We start from the raw sequence: 21,705 nt of genomic DNA on the forward strand, positions 1-21,705 counted from the left end.
TTTTTCCCCCCGGTACGCGGGCCTCTCACTGTTGTGGCCTCTCCCGTTGCGGAGCACAGGCTCCGGACGCGCAGGCTCAGCGGCCATGGCTCACGGGCCTAGCCGCTCCGCGGCATGTGGGATCTTCCCGGACCGGGGCACGAACTCGTGTCCCCTGCATCGGCAGGTGGACTCTCAACCACTGCGCCACCAGGGAAGCCCAACACTCTTTGACATAAATCATAGCAAGATCTTTTATGACCCACCTCCTAGAGTAATGAAAATAAAAACAAAAATAGGCAAATGGGACCTAATGAAACTTAAAAGCTTTTGCACAGCAAAAGAAACCATAAATAAGACAAAAAGACAACCCACAGAATAGGAGAAAATATTTGCAAATGAAGCAACAGACAAAGGATTAATTTCCAAAATATACAAACAGCTCATGCAGCTCAATAGGTATATTTCTGACAGAGCCAGAAGACATGTAGAAGAATGTTCTTAGCAGCACTATTTTAATAGCCCAAACCTAGAAACAATATAAATATCCACGAACAAAAGAAAAAAAGAATCACATATTCAGAGTGGAATGCTAAATAACCATTAGAACAAACAAATTACAACCTCACACAACATGGATACAAAGTGTAAGATTGTATTTATAAAAAGGACAAAGTAAGTCTAGTTACTGCTGTCACAGTCAGGATATGTGTGGGATGTGAGGTTATGAAAGGGAGAATCTGGAAGGGGCTCTGTGTTTCTAATAACGTTGTTTCTTGATCTGGGTATTGGTTACATAGGTAAGCTTACTTTATGAGCATTCATCAAGCCAGATACTCAGGAAGTGTGTACTTTTCTATATGTTATTCTTCTATATACAGTACACATTTAAAATGCAGTAAGAAGTATGAGTATAAGAAATGTTTAAACAAAACAAAATAATACTTCCCAGTGCACTGAAATGCACAGTGCCAAGTACTTCACTGAAACAAAGAGAGGGCTTTGCTGAGGCAATAATTTGTACATTTATAAGTCTTTTATTCCTGATTTTGAAATACTAATAAGAACAGATACTACACTTGATCTTAGCCAAAAGGCTGAGAAGCGATAACTGAATCACTTTACTGTACACCTGAAACTAACACAACATTGTAAATTAACTATACTCAAATATAAAATAAAAATTAAATTAAAATGTTTTCAAATAATAAAATATAATTTTACTTAAAAAAAAGAAAGTAGAAATAGTATTTGGTATTTCTTGAAAGAGGACAGTGAAGGGTTAAAGAAGATCTTAGTGTAAAACTATAAAGAGATCTAGGTAGGACTACAGATCTGTTTAGAAGAGGAGCACGTGACTAACCCTATAGGTCTACAACATGGAAACAAATAAATCACACTTTTCAAAACAGATAGGCATGGACCCAGGGGCAAAGAAACTACCATGAAGAGAGCATACCAGCAAGACAGGAAAACTCATCACAAACTAATAATTAAAAACATTACTCTCAAAACCCTCCCTTTTCCTGGCTTTAAGACAAACAAATATGTAGAAGACACGGAGTTAATTTCTAGGAAACATTGCAAGTTACTATGACATAGTACCTAGAGTTACTGACTCTGCCTACTTCGTTCCATTACTGAATATATTTATCTCTCACCCTGAGCAGATCATGTCTTTTTATATTTAGGTGAGGAAAGGGAATGGGGATCAGTGAATGAAGAGAAAGGAGGTTAATAGAATGGAGAGTAACAGGCCTTGTCCAGTTTCCAGCAAATGAGTAGCAAACAGACAGAGCAGTGTTTAGGAAGTGATGAAAACCTTGAGACTTGTTAGAGAGGATGCTACTGCCAACGGCTGCAAGTGTAGCAGGGATCCCAAGGGCTCTCTTGGGCAGTGCTTCTCTCTGCCTGGGAGACTGTACTAGTTACCTCTTCACGCCCTATGCCCTTCATTTATTTCTGTCTGCACGTTCAAAAATAGAGCGTCATCATCATTATTTGAGAAGTTGCCTCATGACAGGTCACAATGAATTTTAAAAGATCCTTTTCTCTTTTTTTCTTCTCCTTTGGGACATGGGGAAGACTAAGAAAAAGGGATGAAATTATACTTTTCACCCAATGATAAAATATACTTTGGATTAAATAAAACCCTGCTCATGGTTTAACAAACATCAGCTTAAGAATCCCTTAGCCTAACTATAGTAACAAGAATAAGAAATAAAAGGACTAATAATAAAAGTTTCTTGGTTGTGTCTTATGCTTGTAACCTTAAAATTCTATGGATTTTGAGTTATTAGCTTGTCAGAATCAAAGTACAAGGTGTTATTAACATTTTTAATGCTTAATCTAAACAGTGTTTTTTGGTTCATCTTTCAATATGGGTATACTGGTAAATGAGAATTTTGTTTTCATTTGCATATTAGCACTTTTCTGCTGCATACATGCTTTAATGGGAAAAGTATGAACATATAATTTAATGGCCTAATCATATTTCAAAATAAAAAGAATTGCCAGAATCTTTTAACCTTGAGGCTACTATAATGCACTGGGTGAGGGTAAATGAAGTCGATATATGAGGTAAACGGTGATACACTAACACTTTCTTTAGCATACTTCAATGCTCCTTTATTTCATTATTCCTCGAGAAATCGGGATTAGGCAGCTCCTCTAACCCAAAGATGTTTGACTAATAGAAGGAGATTGCAAGCATAATTAGTTAAATGATAATGTACATAGCATTTAATGATCATTATCATTTATTCTAATATCAGAGTTAATAAATGGTGAACCTGTTTAAGCCAGATGTTGTCATATCACAATAACGTACATCATGGCTAACACTAATAATTTCTAATTTACTTGGGAATCAGTGGGACATGCAGCTTTCTTAATGCATGTCAATGCTTTCTTAAATAAATTTATAGACCCTCATAAAGTAGAAAAATATTTATCTCCTTACCTAGACTACATAACAAGTAGTCATACCACCATTCCCCTCCAAAGCACAAATAGTTCTTCTAGCTACACTAGCTACATCCTTGGCTTTCATGAGGCCAGTGTAATGTAATAAGACACTTATTTACAAACACTCACTCAATAACTGTAACTAATATGAATTCCAAATGCAAATCTCATCCCATTCTCTTGCTTTCTAAGGATTCAGTGAATACAGATTAGCCATCAAGTTCTTATGCAGCACCGGAAGGCTACTTTTGCTCTAAAAGGCCAAAAAAAAAAATAAATAAATAAAAATAGAGTGGTGCTTGATTTTCTCTATTATGCATTTCCATCACTTTCTCTCACATTAAGAATTACAAAGGACAAATATATTCAGACATGTGCTGCAAAATCACTGGCCAGTGCTAACTACAGGACACAAAAAAAGTGTGAAGACTGTCTGATGTATATGGAGAAGCACAGTCATTATCCTGAGCTAGAGGTACCACCGTAACTGACTCTCATCACCCATATCACTCTTTAAGAATGCACAGTGAAGAGCACTTTAGTCTCTGGATCACATAAAAATGAAAAGCTGAAAGCTAGAACAGAGAGAAGTCTCCTTTATACACAGTATTAGAAGAGAGAAAGTGAAAAAGAAAAATGAAAAATAAAAGTAAAATCTGTATTTTAGTAAAGAAGGAGATAGATAGACAACTAACGAGAGATTTTAGCTTCTGGTTATTCTCAATAGGGATAAACTGAGTCATTAGGTGTCTTGCCATCCTGACTGCCCACCGGCTGCCCATTTAGATGTTTCATACTTCTAACTTTAACTTTCTTTAAAGTTAATGGTTACTTTATAAAGAAATCCAAAAGTCTTCCAACGAAATACAGCAGTCCATTGTCCCTGACTCTCTGCCTTATTGATGCTTCTCCTGCTATCTCGATTCATCAATTATAGACATTACTTATTGATTTTCTATTGTGATAGATTGAAGCTTAATATCCTCACAGCTTGGGTCTCTCCATAGGGCTGCTCACAACATAGCTTCCCCCAGAACCAAGAAACGGGGAGACACAGCACCCAAGAAGAAAGTCACAGTATCTTTTGTAACCTAATCTCAGACGTGGCATACTATCATTTCTACCCTATTCCGCTGGTTATACAGACTAATGCTGGAAAATGTTTGGGGGGTGGGTTACATGAGAAAGAACAACAGGAGGCAGCAATCACTGAGGGCCATCTTGGAATCTGCCTACCACAGTGCTTTTACTATTATGACTGTAAAATAGCATACAAGGCCATGCCAAATTCCAGTAGTGTACCATGATTATACAGTTGACCCCTGTACAACACGGGGATAGGGGCCCTGACCCTCCACACATTTGAAAATCTGCATATGATTTATAGTCAGCCCTCCATACACGAGGTTCCTCCCAACTGTGGTTCCAAATTCATGGATTCAACCAACAGCAGATCGTGTAGTATTATAATGTTTACAACTGAAAAAAATGCGTGTATAAATGAACCCACGTAGTTCAAACTCATGTTGTTCAAGGGTCAACTGTATATTACTTTTTTCTAGAATTAGCAATTGCCTCTTATTTTCCTAGTGCCTATCACTCTTTCCATACTTGTCCCCAAAGCTTTATAATACAATTATACGATTGTACACAGTCGTATTCAATTTTACAAATATAATAAAAATTGTACAGATATATCAGATTATCTGTAAATTTGACATTTTCCCCCTTATCTTCCCTAGAACTCTGTATGTTTATGCTTTTCCAAATACTGTATTATTTTTTCTGCTACTGTATTTTTCATATCCCAAAGATTTTTGTTTCTAATCCTTTTATATATATAAATATCTTATATATATGACATATCATCCTATTCTTTTCATCATTGAAATATTTGACATCTTTGCAATTATTATGGTGTTATTCTCTGTTTACTAAGAGTCCCTCTGGTTTGTTTCCCTTCTTTTTTCATGTTGAATGTTTTCCTCAAATGTCAGCTGATGAGTCCTTGGGCCAAATTAACATTTCAGAGAAAAAAATTTGTGTGAGTAGGCTTGTTAACTAGTGGGCTTCTCTGTGGAATGCTCTTGCGGTAAGTTAGCATTTTTTGAGGGAAGGGGGTCCATAATGCCAGTATCTGAAGGCCTTTTCTCTAGACTGTTCATTATCTCCAGAAAAATCTTCTGTCATCTGCTTGGAGTATAAGCTTGGCTTACACTGAGTGGTGATTGGGGCCAGAAGAGGATTGTGCCATTCAAGTCTCCTCTTTTCTCCTGGAGATCCACCTCTGTGTTCAGGTAACCCCTGTTTCCAGTGCAGCACCTCACCTCTGGCTTGCACCACATTTATAGAGTTTCCAGCACAATTTTTCCAAACATCTGTACTTCCCACCTCCTGTAGGGGAGGAGGAAAAGGAGGGAGGGAAGTGCAGCCAGAGGGTTACAAGTCTGGACTTGGGAGCCATGCTGCCTGGATGGAGGTTGACCTGCTCCTTTGCCATCACCCCCACTTCCAGCTGGATGTCTCATTCCTCTTGTCAGTGGTTCCTGGCATCCGTGACTCCTGAGCCCTTATGTGGTGATGGGAGGAGCACATCAGTCTGTTTCTCATTGGGATCTCCCGCTGTTGTGGGTTGAACAGTGTCACCCAAAATTTATGGTTGAAGTCCTAACACCTGGTACCTGTGAATGTGACCTTATTTGGAAATAGGGCTTTGGCAGATGTAATCAAGCTAAGGTGGGGTCACACTAGATTAGAGTGAGCCCTAACCAAATGATTCGTGGCTGTATAAGAAGGATATGTGAAGACACAGGGACACACAGGGAGGTCATGAGAAGACGGAGTCTGAGATGAGAGTGATGCAGCCACAAGCCCAGGAACACCGAGGACTGCCGGCCACCTCCAGAAGTGAGAGAGGGGGAACGGGTCCTCCCTCGGAGCCTCCAGGAAGAACCAACACTGCCAACACCTTGATTTCAGACTTCTAGCCTCTGGAATTGTGAGAGAATAATTTTCTGTTGTTTTAAGGCCTCCAGTTTGCGGTAATTTGTTTGGTAGCCTTGGAAATGAATACACCTGGATTCCAATTTCCTCTCTCCCGCATCATCTGCTTCCCTGTCTTTATATGCAGTTGTTCCAGGTTAAACATGTCTTGACTTTATAGAAGTTGACACCGGTTTTTGTTACTCCTTTTCCTTGTGGCTTTGTGGTGACTCCCATGGGGAAAAGGAGGTAAAAATACCTTTATTATTTTATTTTAAAACCAAAAGTCTCTATAGACTTTTAATTTTTTGTCTTTTTCTTTTCTAAACTAGTTTATACCAATTAATGCACTTTAGGGGCAGTATAGGAACTATTCACAGTAAGAGAATTAATTTTATTCTCTCCAATTAGCACACCCATTCTGCATACTACTGTCACTTTGCTCAAGAATTTATAATAACTTTCTATTGACACATGCGTCATGGGAGGTAGGCAGAGAAGGGGAAGAATGAGGAGGAACTAACATCTATTGAATTTATTAAATATCTACTCAACTGTAGGTACTTTAGTATAGTCCCTATTTAATCTTCCAAATAGTCTATGAAGCACATAGTGTAATTTCTCTTTTTACAGCTGAGGAAAAGGAAATCCAAAGGTTAAATAAGCTGCTAGGGTCACCCTTTTATTAGGTCAAGAAGTCAAACCAAGGCCTGTGTGCCTCTAAAGCCCGAGCCTGACTCCATGCTGTTTTCAAGTCATACTGTTTGACCGGATCACCCAAAGCTTCTACAAACAGGATTCAAGAATCTGGCTAGTTTTATGCTTTCACAAATAGTCAGTGAGTAAGAACAGCTATTGCTATTTTTTAAGTAACTACAATACCTGACAAGCACTTGGCAAAACCTTTATTTCTGATACTGATGACAATCTTGAAAAGTGGTTTCTGTATCTATGGCTACTCCAGACTGACCTTTAATGAGGGCAAATAAAATCAAATATAAAAGTAAATCTAGTAGTACCTTAGAAATATTGAGTTTAGTACCAAGTGTTGTTTTTGTAGGAAAAGATCTCAGACACATGATGTCGTTGGCACATGCCTGGAGGAAAACCAGCTGCATTAGGGTCCCCACCATCCCTGCTAGAATGCCTTCCTCATATGTAGCACGACACCCAAACAATGCTGAAACACATTGTTTCAGCATTGTGTTTAGATGGTATAGATGTTCCAACAGTGTCCATTATTTTCCATTAACTACTACACTATTTTAAAACATGAACTACCTTATCGTCTAAAAAAGGGATGACTCTGCTTGGCTGGTGCTCTAAAGCAGCAGTCCTCAACCTTTTTGGCACCAGGGACCAGTTTCATGGAAGACAATTTTTCCACGGACGGTGGGTGAGGGTGTGGTTCAGGTGGTAATGCGAGTGATGGGGAGTGATGGGGAGCGGCTGTAAATACAGATGAAGCTTCGCTTGCCTGCTGCTCACCTCCTGCTGTGCGGCCCGGTTCCTAACAGGCCGCGGACCGGTACCGGTCCGTGGCCTGTGGGTTGGGGACTCCTGCTCTAAAGCACACTCAGTTGGCCTGCTGCCAAACTGACTCCTATGGTTACATTTGGAGATTAACCTTTAGAACTTTTAGGTAGTTGGAGAACAAAATGCCCTTTGTCACAGGGCCTGTGAAGCACCTGGGCTACTTTTCTTTCCCTCAGACTTTATGGACAGCTATTATTACACAAGTAATAGCCTCTTTTTTCAGCTGGGCCATTGATGCAAAAATTATCTTGCATCTCCCTGAGCAGTAACCTCTCACGATCCATCTAGGAGACATGCCATCCTCCACTGCCCTTGCCTTCCTTCCTCACCCAGAGACTGTCACTTTCAGGAGGAGACCTTATATCCTAGTTCTCAGAGAAAAAAGATGTCATCAGGTGAGACCTCCAAACTCCCTTACTCAATATCGGTATCCCCTTCTCTCCATATATCCTTTCTTTTTACCGTCCAGGTGCTCCACACCTGTGCTCTCCCATCCCATCCCCCAGCAACCTCACCCTCAATACTGCCCCACCAAACACTCATCCCTCCCTTCCAGAGCTCCTTCTCTTCAGAATACAGACAGTAAAGCCAGAACCACATGAAAGGCAAAGAAACACAACCCCTTCATTGAACTACAACCTGTTCTAGTTCCAGCTATTTCCCTTCTGTTTCATTCTTTCATACCCAGGCTTTTAGAAAGGACAGCCTCCACTACTCTAACCAACACTGTCTGGCTTCAGTTTCTACTATTCTACCACAACTGCTCTTCCAGAGGTGAACAATGACACCTGTGCCCTTCAATCCAATCTGTGCCTGGGTGCTCCTCCATCCTTTCCTTACCCGGCCTTTCTGAAGCCTGTGGCTTTGCTGACTGCTCTTTCTCTTGGCCTCTGGGAGACTGCTCCTTCCCAGCTGCATAACCCAGTGAGCCCTGCACACACACCTTCCTGCCTGGGAGATCTAGCAAGACTAATGACTGTCCTGGGTACAGGTGATGTCTTCCCCTCCCTGCATCCTGAGTGAACCTCCACAGTAGCACAAGTTCACTGGACCTTAACTGTTTATCCTAAACAATTTATTTGTCACTAAAATTGTAGATCCACCAACCATTTGATATGTTTTCCACATTTGTGATTATGTCAATGAAAGTTTAGTTTTCAAATGACAAAAAAATAACAGTAAAAGTCACTTGAGAACTAGACTCTTATTGACATAGTCACAAATGGGGAAAACATGTCATGTATATATGCATAAAAATGTAACATGTAAAAATGGAGAAAATTTGTAACAAACCAGTAATCAAACAATAAAATAATTATTTTTTATTCTTTGGAGAATTTGATAAAATCAACAGATCCTTTGAGCAGGAAAAAAAATATGCCCAAGCACAAAACCTAAAATGAAAGTACAGAGTTAAAGGAGCTTCTAGAGTCTATCCATTGACTCCTTATAAATCCAGACTCTGAACCTATGCTATAAGAAAAGGAGAGATTTAGAATGGGCCCCAAAATTTAAAGATAACAATTATAGTCCACTGTGTAACAAACAGAAAAAGAGACATATTAATCATAACAACTATTTCAGAGATGTCAAGGACATAACTTTCCTTATGCAATAGTTCTTTATCTCCTTTTCACTCAATTTAGTCTCAGCCTTCAACTTACATCTGTGAGTACTCATTAAATGAGAGGCGTTTGCTATTTCTTGCATAAATGTCCTTTTAAAACAACTTGAGGTCCTCACTACTTGAGAATTTTCTAACCTGTTCATGCTTAAGAGTCTGTTTGATAATGACTAGCCAAAAGGTTGTCCTGCCCTGACTATAAATTAGAAAGGCCTTTCTGTCTACCCACAGGGCATCCTTACCCAGGCAGGAGCCCTGCTGAGTTTGTTCTTCCTTTTGCTTGACTACATAGTAAATAGCAGAGACTGATGTTTGAATAAAATGTGAAATCACCCAAATTGTTTTATATTCTTGGGCTAGAAAAGTCTCCTTGAAAAATGTTTAAGTCTTTTGACACTTACAGGTAGTACTTAATTCTGCTTGAAAGCCCAAGTGTAAGGGTGTCAAAAACAATTAGTATTTTAAAAGTTCCCTTCCTTAGGCAGGCACAAATTCATCAGAAAGAGAACAAAAGAGATTCTCAAGAAAATAAGCCAATGACATTTAGCAAAATCATATAATTTGACTATATTATTCTTTATGCTCTTTCTACTTTAAAATAGGATACAGTTAAAAAAAAAAAGGGAAATGGTAGTTGTCACCATTTAGTACTTTGATAGATAAGGTTTTCTAGACAAAGATTGGTTTGGTGTCATCCTCACTGTTTTCAGAAGAGCCTTATGGTAGTTAGTGCTCAATAGATACCATTGAAAACCTTATAAATTTCATAATTCTGCCTCAAGACAAATTCTTGATGTTTCGGAAAAAGGTAGGTCAAGAAATAAGGGGACCCAAGGCTGAGTGAAGTAGGGAGGGGGGATGGTTGTGTGTGAAGTTTTAATATATCAACAACAAAGCCTGTCTTGTGAGCCCCCCTTAGTGTTATTTTGTGGGAAATAATGCCAATTCAAAGATATCTACCTAGCTTCACATTTAATTCTGACTTCCAGTCTTGGAGTGGCAGAGCAGCTGTGCCTGGAGGCAATACAATCTTATTTCTATAAAAATCTCTCAAAGCTCCATATATAAGTGGAAGAGTCAAAATAGATAATCAAATCCAAATTAAGGCTATTAAGAATTGATTTGGTGTAAAGATAATATAGCAAGATTTTGTTTAGGTTATGGATGCTCACTGAAAATGTGTAATTCTTGTTTGCCTAAAATTTTGATTATGTTTTATCTTATTTTGTCACAGTGAAATAGTTTTATCATTAGGGATTTTAATTGCATATAGTTTATAGAATTCTTTCTGATTACTCTATATCCAGTTAATTAAAAAAAAAATCCCACTGTACCACTTAATGAAAAGAGAACCGTCTAATGAGATGCAATCAAACTGCAGGCAGATGCACCATAAGGTGTGGCCGAACAATTCATATTTGTGAAAGCTTTGTCACAAATATTTTACAGAGTCTAGAAGGGAAAAGAAGCCCCTGAAGAGAGTAGAAATCACTGTACCCTGAAAAACACTAGTCACTCAGTGGTAATACCACTCAGTTTCATAAAGAAAAAAAGAAAGAAAAACCAAAGAAAAAGAAATGGGAGAAACCAAGTCCTTGAAAGTCTTCTTTCAACCTTCATAATGTAGGCTCCACTATTATACAATCCTTCCCATCTTCATCCTTTTTCTGCCTCTCACTCACTCTGTTACTCACCTGTGTCCATTCCTAAGGCTCAGTCCTTGACTTGCATTCTCTAGGTTCGAAGATTTCCTGCAGGTAACTCATCTGCTTATGCAGCGTTAGCAAGTCTTTGTGAGGGTATCAACACAGAGCTCTAGACTTGGCTTCTCCCCTCGCACCTTGATCAGCTCTCTAACTCTCCCCATTCCTTGCAGCCAAACCATGTCGGCTCAAAGCGGCTACAAAGTCCTTTTGATTCTTTCTTCTCAATAACATTTGTCACTTCGATTCCATATAAACTGCTCAGACCTGTCATTTTCCTGCTTAAAAACCTCAGTAGTAGTCCAAGTTCTTGGTCTGGCATCAGACTCTCAATATACTTATTCCCCATCTGGTCCTTTATTTTTAACCAGGCCAGGTGATTCTATAACAACCAAATATGGTATGATTTTATTAAAATGTGTTAATAAATATTTTGATTATCTTGACTTACTATTTTCTACAAACTATAGAAAATCTTTAGATTTCAAATGCACTGTATTAAGTAAAGAAATGAGATAATGCCCTGTACTCATTAGCAGATGCTTTCATTTATTTAGTGTTGTTAAACTTTGCTTGATTAAGCAAGGGAAAGAAATCTAATTAATAAGTAACTCTCCACTGCTAAGGAGTAAATAATCCAATCAAGATTGAGCTTCACCCTTCACATCTGATGCAACAACCTTCAAACCTGTGACAATCAAATATCTCCTTTTGATGACAGATAACATATTAGGGAGAAGAGGAGAAGGATAACTCCTTCTAGCTACAGCTAGAGCTTTAGCAATTGGCATACTAAGTCCTACTTATTTGGGTGACAACCGCAGACCCCGATTTTGCTCAATGGACACTAATTGTTCTATGCAAGCCTAAACATAAGCATGTCTATTCGTTCAACACATTCTTACTAAATATCCATGTGTCGGGCACCAACCCATCGAAGAACTGGGGTTACAGCAGTAAACAAGGCAGAAACCCTCCTTTATTGTCTTGTCTGCACCCTGATGGGACTCAGGAGTAGTGTGGCAGACACTGAATAAGAACATTTTAAGGCAAATGTGTGTTGCATAATAGGAAAAACCAGGGTGCTAGTAAGAGCATACAGGTGCTTATAAGAGCATACCATTTTACAGGGTTCAGACTAAGGTTCAGAAAAGATCTCCTGGGAAAGTGTGTACATGCTGCTTCTGCTTCTTGGCTCACGCCCTCAGGGTTTTGCCTCATTTCTACTTATCCTTCAAAACTCAGCTTTGATTTCAGGTCCTTCTAGAAGCCAAGTTTGAATTGTCCTCATAAAGTCTGGATTGGTCTTTCAGACTTCTTGGTGTTCCAAAAGCTGTGTGCATTACCGCTATCTTGGCATTAACCAGATATATGAGAATTGTTGCTCATCTGTCTCCCAACTGGATGGTGGATTCTTAGAGGGAATCACTACATATTAAGTGCCCAGCAAGTGCTTAATACATTTTGCTAAATAAATGAATGAGTGAAGGTTTAGCAAGGAAAAATACCAAACACTTAATTTCTTCCTAGGTCTTAACAGACAAAGCAAAAGATAAAACAGGGAAAGGTTTTAACCAAAGTATTTTGGGTAGAGATTTGGAGCACAACATAAGGGCTGGATTATTCAGTGTGTACAATTTCTGGAGTTAGAATACTTGAGGTCATCTTTTGCCAAAATATATTCCGTGATATTTTAGCCCCAAGGTCTCACAGGATACTTTATCAGGATTTTCTCATTCTGAAATAAAAAATGATCTCTCTCTCCCTCTCTCTCTCTACACACACACACACACACACACACACACATACACATATATAGTCTAAGTCTATATTTATAATCTATATATAGTCTAAAATTTCCATGATCTTTCTAACAGAGTATAGATTAATTTAGATCATTTAATACAGAGTTTATTAAAAGAAATAGTGGTCCTCATTCAAGAAGGTGGTTTATCCTTGTAATCCAAGCCTCAGATAAAGAAAAGAATGCTATCTAGTGGTTTAATCTGGGAACAAGGGAGAAGATAGACCAGAGGCTAGAAAACCTCTGAGAGGGTGTGATGGTGTATCTCAATAGCTCGAACTTATGTCACAAGAGAAAAAAATGTACACACGTGGTTCACCCAGATGATGGGAAGAGGAAAAGATAGGGATTCAAGCAGTGGTATTCAGAGCACGACATGGCAGAGAGATTAAGAGCTTGGACTCAAAAGTCAGGCGGACCTGGGTTTGAAATTTGGCCATAGGATGGGACACAAACTATAAGACCTATTCAATCCTTGGTTGTTTTTGACTATAAAATAGAGATAAAAACATTGACTATCTGATAGGATTATTGAGAAGATTAAATGGGATATGTATAAAGCATTTCAACATATTGCTTGGCTTTTAACTTAAATAACTCAATAAGCAAAGTAACAGTAAATATTAACTTATTATTATTACTATTGTCATTTTATTTAGGATGCAAACAAATTTAAAACAATTGTAGAAAATCTCATATTTTTTAAAAATAATGAGATAATATCAACTACTATATATTTTTAGAAAATATAAATATCAGGTGTTGGTTTTGTTTAAGTATATGAAAGCAAATTTAAAAATAAAAGGGGTTTCCATGTTACATTTCAGTTGCATAGTTCAGTTGTAGGGTTAGTACTTTCAGTGAAAACACAGTAATTTTTAGAAAAAGATTTCAAAATGAACTGTGAAATGTCATCTTTTTCTAAAAATATGCATGATGCTTGCTGCAATGTCCTTAACCAAATTCTGCATTTTTCAATGTCTAGTCTGATAAATCTATCTTTATACATACAATCCTTAAAGGTTAATCTGGTGGTTTGAATTTTTTTCACTTGGTTAGAAGTATAAAGGGAAAACAAAAGAAATATCAATGAAAATAAGTTTTTAAAATACTTTAATCCACTACATTTTTATTAGAACAGAGAATTTGATCTTTATGGTATATCTCCTTTGGTGTGCTGTATAATCTACTTTGCTTAATTATCACAAAAGCCTTAGAACTTAAGATAGTACATTGGCCTTGGTAGAGATAGAAAGGTAATGCTCACCTGCTTTTTTCATCTGGACCAAAAGTATCACAATTTACAATTATAGATGAACCTTTGTAGCCTGGACACTTTACTAACATTATAGTCACAGAAGGACTGTGTTTCTCAAGGCCAGTACACAAACTTATCTTAAATAATTTCCCCCTACATAATGGCCAAAATATTTATTTTAAATTAAACACAGCATGGGTATCTGTATGCCATTATAATCATATCATATCATGGCTGTGGGTCTTTTCTTTAATGAATTACAATGGGGGCTGAGTTGTTTATTTCATATATTGTATTGATAATAATAATTTAAAAATCTAAGTACCTATATTCAATCAAACAAGAAACATGATGGAAATCAAAACTATATTATGGTTGTGTCACTAACTAGCTCTGTACTCTTAGAAAGTTTTCAGCCCCTCTGAGTTTCCTCTGTCCTCTACAGTTTTTGCCATTATTTAGTATATCATAATGACTCTAAATAATAACCCAAAGCTAGGGATTAATTATCCACAATGAATTTTTCTGACTTATTACAATTTTTTCTTCCTATTGTTAGACTAGGGAAAGGCAAAACAATAAAAACATACTGTTGAAAAAAGTCAAAAGATCTATTTAAAATTTTGGTGTAGATTTTTACCTTTGCTCTCATTTATTAAGCATGTATTATGTATACTTTACCTTGAGCAGTAAGGATCTACACAGCTATTAAAAGATCATTACATTCAGGTCTTTTTCTTACTTACCTCATACTCTTTTTTATGTTATCCTAGCAATTCGACTTAAGTTTCTCTACTCAGTCAGACATTAATACTTCTAGGACATAATTCATCTGTACCCAAAACAACTCTTGAATAAAATCTGTCAAGTATCTTTTCATTTCTAAATCTGGTAAACTTTGGTAACAATCTCACTGAATAAACAGCAATCATGATGGATGAATTTGACTTTGACTATGAAAGGTAAGCAGAACCCTGTAATACATAACAGTGAGGGAAAGGGAACCAAAGTAAATAAAACCCAATCAACACAAAATGGCATCTTGAAGACAGGAAGAGGGCTCCATGAGGTTGGGTGTTCAGGAGCCAGTTAGAGATGTCTGAAAGGAGTCAGTCTCAGATAAATATCGGAGACCAAGTTAACTCACCTTCTTTTTAGTGATTCTAGCACATCCCGCCACAAGAACATCACATGAAGCTCATCTGTATTAAAGATTTTGCCAAAATGCTGGTCACAGTGTTTCACACTGTACTGGCAAATACGGTACAGTAAAACCGGTAACAATTCAATATTTCAAATTATATCTTAATGTAAAGCAAATCCACTACTTAAAATAGTACTAAGAAAGCACAATGCTTTTGAAAGGATACACTGGACAACACTGATCAGAAATGTGTGAGATAACTTCAAATAATAATAATAAAAGTAAAACATGCACTTGAGACTTGAAAGAAGAATCCTTGACACTACCTCAAGGCAATAATGGAAGGATGGAAAATACGAGCGCACAATCGCATCGCAAATATGTACATCCACACATTTTTGCTATTTTAGTCATACTGAAACTTGAGAACTTCACAGCAACCTACTAAAATCACAGATCAACAGGATAAAAGTAGATAAGGAGAATGTGCAATTTATGAATACGGTTTATTACCATGGTTACAAACTTTCAGAACAGGCCGAGATGCTGGACTGAGACTTCGCCGAATATCTGTTAAAAAATATATATAAAAGAATCTTAATATAGAGGTCTGTTCATCTCAGGAAGTATAACAGTATTAGACATATTTCCAAGGTTAAGTATTTCTGGAAGCGAAGCAATGCTTCAATACCCTGAAATACTTGAAGCAATAATGTTATGACTTTTACTTCTCATTTAATTATGCTACTGTGAACTCCACTGGGATAAGGTACATATGGTTCTTTAGATGAGACCTGTCACACTAATCAGGCTTTTCCAGGTTCAGTGCATTGATTTGTTAACGCGCTACTGACACTGGCCAACTGGAACGCTTCTCTCTCTGACACTTGCAAGGGAAGGATTAAACAAACTTATAAAACTTCTGAAGAGTTGTTGCCCACAGCTCTGCATTCTTGACACATGACTTTAAAAGAATTACAAAAAGCGGGGGCGGGGGGGATGTTGGCGCGCGCGGGGTGCGGGGGGTTGTTCTTTGTGATAGTCCCCTAGAAAGGAACACGAAACAAGTGTAATGTTCACCTTTCGGCTTCGGTGTCCTTTTCCTTCGGTCGCGGAAGGCAGCCCCCGACTGCAAGGCTTCCAGCAGACTATCCATCACTCCTGTCTCATCACCCTCTGTGAAAAGAGATGCAGGGAATTCCATCAGCCCTCGAGGTTACCATAGCAATGTCGAAGCATGCGCAGAAACTGGTGATGGTATGGTAGGGGGAAGAAAGATCAGATGCCAGGACTAAGCCAGAAATTTCAAAATATGATAGGACTTAACTCTCTCATAAATCAAATATCTTTTAATGAAATCTGTCTCATTAGTGCCCGTGTTACTGTCCACTAAAGAGAACCGAGTTCGACTGATTCACTTCAGAGCACTGCTTTTATAGTCTGGTGGCAAAATAACTTTAAATGGAAGTTGGTTCTAGTCATATCTGTGTCTCAGGTTATCATAAATCACATTTCCCTTGTAGAAATGGGTTATTTTCAAGGCATCGGATCCTTTTCTAAAATCGACCAGGTGTGGGAGAGTGTTTCTGTTGTCGTTATTGAGACTCTGCCGTCTAAACTTATCATACAAAATTATATTTCCAGGCTAATTTCTGTGAACGTGCTCCCAACAATTGATTCTTCATATCAGGATAATTGTCCCCAGACTTTAGGTGACACAGAACAATCACTGCAAACTTTAACAGAATGTATGAAAAGTTTGTCTTCTATAATGAAAAATAAACCAAAAGAGGCTCTCAAAAATCTAAAGGATTATATCACATTATGATTAGTTTAAATTGATATTCTGTATATAATTGATGAAGATGTGGTTATAGGGCCATTTCTCTCTATCTGGTTATCTTGTAATAATCTATAGCTATTTACAGTTGTCAATGATAAATATTATTTAAAGGAAGTGGTAAAAAAAAAAAAAGCTTCAAAGAAACTATTGGATCAACCTAAATTCATGAAAATGCCAAAGATTTTTTTTGTCCCTTAGAGAGAAGTTATTTTCAGGCATTCTCTATGAAATTGTATGGCTGGTATACAGTCATGTGTAAAGTACTAGAAAACTATTTTCCTTTGGATTTTTTATTTCATTTTTTGAAACGCAATCCCTTTATAGGGAACAGATGACAAATGAATGCAGTAGAGTACAAATAACACATTCATTTACAGTTTATAAACAGATATGTGAATATAAACATGTGTCAGCCCTTTTCAATCTGGTTCTGTTTCATTTTTAGAGAAGTACTAAACCTCGTAGGTGTAATCCAAAAACAGGTGGGTGAGAAACAGAGTATTTGGAGGTTGTTAACTTAGATGTAAATTTAATTCTAAAGTGGCTTGATGGCTATTTTAATTAAAGTACGTCAAATATTTCAGACACTTTAATTAGTAACTATCTTTGAAAATTTACACTCAAACTCAACTATATCTTTTCCAAAAAGAACTCCAGGTAAAGCTAAATATTTAAGGTTGTGAATATATTTCATTAGTAAAAGGAAATACTGAACTTTCTTTAGTAAGTTTGCTGTTGTTAGTGGTACTGATGAAGTGACTGTGAAAGTATTACATGTGTATTATATGCCTGAGCAGATGGGTAAACATGCTGATGCTGTTGGCAACAGGGATGCTTGCTGTGGGATGCGAGATACAAACATGGAGTGGGAGAAGGAAAGGAAGAACCATGAAGTGTTGGATTGGATCTAAAGGTATCATATAAGATCAAGCTTTAAGAAAAATGCTTTTTCTAGCTTCGTGGCCCAAAAGAGCCTAGAAGTAATGACACTACAGTAGCAATGAGCATAGCTGGCCCTCAGATCTTGGTTTCTAAATATTATTACTCACTAATAGGAGCCGGAATACTTAGAAAAATGGCTGATTCTTGGGCTGAGATCAAGAAAGTATGAAATGAGTTGAGAAAATATTATTGTGCCAGAAAATAAGAAAGTGCTCAAAGACAGATAGAGATATATCAAAAGGGCAGAGAAGCCAGACTGAAGGATAGCCTTGGCCAAATTTAGGACAATTTGAACACTGAATGGGTAATGATGGGAATGGATTATTACACACTGGAAAAAAGAATCATGCATCCATACTGATACTGAAAATTTTAAAATTTATTAAATACCGGGGAAGAAAAAGCTCTGCTTTAAATAAGAATGTCAACCAATAGATGTCAAACATATAAAGAGGACCGAGTTCCATTAATATAAGAGATAGATAAGGGAAACAGAAAATTCACCATATCACAACTCACACAGTAAGAATTAATTAGGCAGAAATCATCAATGGTTACAAAACCCACTGTATGTAAGGCTATGGAGGAACATGGTATGGAGAAATCTCAAAGATATCACCTTACCCAACTAATCAAATTTGACATCACCAGTAATGGGGCACACTGACAATAATTGTCTCCTGAAGTGATGCACTGAGATGGACACAATATAAACTGTGTAAAACTATTTAACCTGGGAATTCCCTGGAGGTCCAATGGTTAGGACTCCCGCACTTCCATTGCCAGGGGCACAGGTTTGATCCCTGGTTGGGGAACTAAGATCCCACAAGCCATGTGGCATGGCCAAAATAAATAAATAAATGCTTAAAACCATCTTTAACAAAAACAAACCAAAAAAAGGACAAAAACAAACAAACAACAAAAAAATTTAACCTGCATCTAAACGTAAGGAAACAATCTTACAAATCCAAAGTGAGAGACATTCTGTGATACAACTGGTCTGAGTTCTTAAAAATCATCAGTATCATGAAAGACCAAGAAAGAAAAAGAGAGGAGAAAAGCTTAGGGAAGCAGCATTCTAGCTTAGAGGAGATTAAATAGACATGGCAACTAAATGCAACACACAATCTTCCATTAGCTCTCGGATTGTAAAAAAAGTCACAGATGACATTATTGGGATAATTAGACAAATTTTAAAATTTGCTGGGTATTAAATAATTATATTGTACCAATGTTAGTTACCTGAGTTTGATAATTATATTATGATCAGAGAGGATAATGTCACTGTTCTTAGGAGATAGATGCTGACATGTTCAGGCTCACTAAATAACTTACATCACAGTTCCACGTTCTCAATTTCACGCCTTTGATTATGCTGTTTTGTCTACACAGAACATCCTTCCCACTTTCTTCACCAATCTAACTCCTTCTCCTTCAAGATAGATAACTGAGAATCCTTTCCTGACCTGTGTGTGCTGAACTGGGTACCCCTCTGTGTCCTAATGACTTGTGGTACATAGAGCAATAAATCCTTTACAATATTGTTTACTTGATGGTGTATACCACAGAGAGTTTGCCGAGGGCAGGGATTGTGGTTTCCATTTATCTTTAATACCTAGCAAAGAAAGTGTTCATTAACGTATGCTGACTATATTAACAAATGAAGCACTAGCATGGTCAGCTGGAAGGAGTCACCACATAGAAGAATAAAGGTCACGATGGGGAGGGAACGAGCGGGAGCACATTCCCACCACCACTGTAAACAGCACAGCTTTGTTCCCTCCTTTCCCTGGGCTCACACAACCATTCAGTTGCCAAACCTTGTTCATGTACATGCCAGTATCCCAAGAAGTGATCCATTGTTTCCTTTTCTGACTAAACTTAATGTTGGTGGTCCAGAACTGAATTACTTTTCACCTGAAATATTGCATGAGTTGCCTAAAATGATGTTGCTTCTAGTTTCTCCCTAATTCTAATTCATCCCATAGAGCACTAAAGCAGAATTATGATCCCCTGGTCACAAATTTTCAATATCACTCACTTCCCACAATATAAAGTCCCAACCCTTTCACTTTGCCCTGACACTGACTCCAACTGCTTTCTAAATCTTATCTCTGGTTTCCAACATCACAATCTGTTCTTCAGCTAAAGGCAACTGCCTGTGATTCTCCACAAACATTTTCTCTCCCATCCATCAGTCTCTACCTGGAACTTCTATCCTTGGTCTTGTCCCCCAGAGCTAATGGCTTTGCTTGGCCTTCATTCCCCACTCCCGCAATGGAAAGAATAGTGTATCAGAGAAAAGATCTGCATTCTAGTCTGAGCTGTCAACTGGCTACATGTTCCTACGTGTTCCTGACATGTATAATAGAGATAATACCTGTCTAGGGTTGATGAGAGGGTCAAATGAGATCATACAAATGAAAGCAGTGGTAAATTGAGGGTTGATGAGAGGATCAAATGAGATCATACAAATGAAAGCAGTGGTAAATTGCTAAGAGATAAAAAATGTAGGGAAATAAATTCATAAATGAACTCCATAGTGCACTATAGGAAGTTTATGTAATATCTGATTAGGTTTTCAGCATTGTTTTAGATCCATTATAAATTAAATAACTCTTCAATAGCATATGTGATTAATAACATCATTTCTAAGGGAAGCTCTGATCAGAAATACAGGTAGACTCTTAAAATAATCCAATGTGTAAGATGGAGACATAAAATGAAGATGTTTTTCCAAACGCTGAAAATGCATTTAGAATATTAATTTGACACATGTTTATTGAGGGCTATGATGTGCCAGAACATTACTAGGCATGAAGGATATTTAGGTCCCAAGAATTAACAAGAAATGTTTTCAGCTCTCCAGAAGCAGAACCGTGTGCTAGGTATGGGAGGGTTCTATCGGAGATGTAAGTTTTCCTAGTGAATTATGACCTGGTGAACAAGCAGGAGTTGACCATGGCAGGGACTGGGGAGGGAACAGCATACCTGGCAGAAGAGATAGCAGGTTCAAAGGCAAAAGTTATAAATAAAAACAAAAGTGAGGTATAATAAAGTATTTAAGGGACTCATATTTACATTATTCTAATACAAACCAGAGAAATAAAAATTAGCCATTTTTATTGTAGACTAGAATTCAACTTCTTTAACTAAAAGTCAATTGATATTCAAAATATTTATTATAGTCTCTCTCCTGCTGTTAAAACTCTTTTAAATAAATAGACTAACTGCAATAGTCAAAGCTGTGCTTTGTGTGAATAACATATCACCTTGTTTAACTTGTAAATCATATTTTAAGAAGTTGCACAGCATCAAGGGAAATGGAGAAGGGACAGTTAGGGATGAGATATTTCTAAAGGAGAATCAAGAGGATGTGAGGACAGGCAGAGGGGGATCTGCTAAGGAGATCACATGGGAGACAACTGGGCCATAGGAGAGAACAGTGGCCGAGAAACTAAAAGCAAATCTGCTGGGTTGACCATTTGGAAAAAGGATTGTTCCTTATTTCACAGACCTGTCAGAGAGTTTGGATAAAACAGTGACAGGTATATATACACAAATACCAAGCAAATTAAAAAAATATATATTAGTATAAACCTAGAAATAATATTGTTGTCCAGTAGGAAGTAATCATGGCATACTAACTGGAGGGGTGAGGAATATTTACACCATTGCACTATTATAAACACTGGCTATTCGTTTGACCATCAGGTATGATAAAATTATAATGTGAAGACAGCAGAGGTAAAGGAGAAGGGGTATACGAGGAAAGTATAAGCGGGGAGAGGGTATAAGAGAACTAAACCTTTTACCACTTAGGAACTCAATGACTAAAATGAAAAACTGACAAATAATAATCTAAGTACATTATCTAGAAATAAGGAAGAGGTAAGTATCAGAAAAAAAAAAAAGAAAAACCC

General features: G+C 37.4%; 1 protein-coding gene and 1 pseudogene across 1 annotated transcript in view; both read right to left on the reverse strand.

Moving 5' to 3' along the window:
- Window positions 1–21,705, reverse strand: part of DIAPH3 (diaphanous related formin 3) — a 565,759-nt gene that overhangs the window by 118,413 nt on the left and 425,641 nt on the right. The window contains exons 26-27 of the mRNA XM_055089317.1: window positions 16,078–16,173; window positions 15,511–15,567 (exon numbers count right to left, since the gene is read on the reverse strand). Of these exons, the coding sequence (XP_054945292.1) occupies window positions 15,511–15,567; window positions 16,078–16,173 (153 nt within the window). The remainder of the gene's footprint in view (window positions 1–15,510; window positions 15,568–16,077; window positions 16,174–21,705) is intronic.
- LOC112065451 (uncharacterized) lies at window positions 919–1,088 on the reverse strand (annotated as a pseudogene).

This window comes from Physeter macrocephalus, chromosome 13, assembly GCF_002837175.3.
Source record: "Physeter macrocephalus isolate SW-GA chromosome 13, ASM283717v5, whole genome shotgun sequence".
NCBI classification, from domain to species: Eukaryota; Metazoa; Chordata; class Mammalia; order Artiodactyla; family Physeteridae; genus Physeter; species Physeter macrocephalus.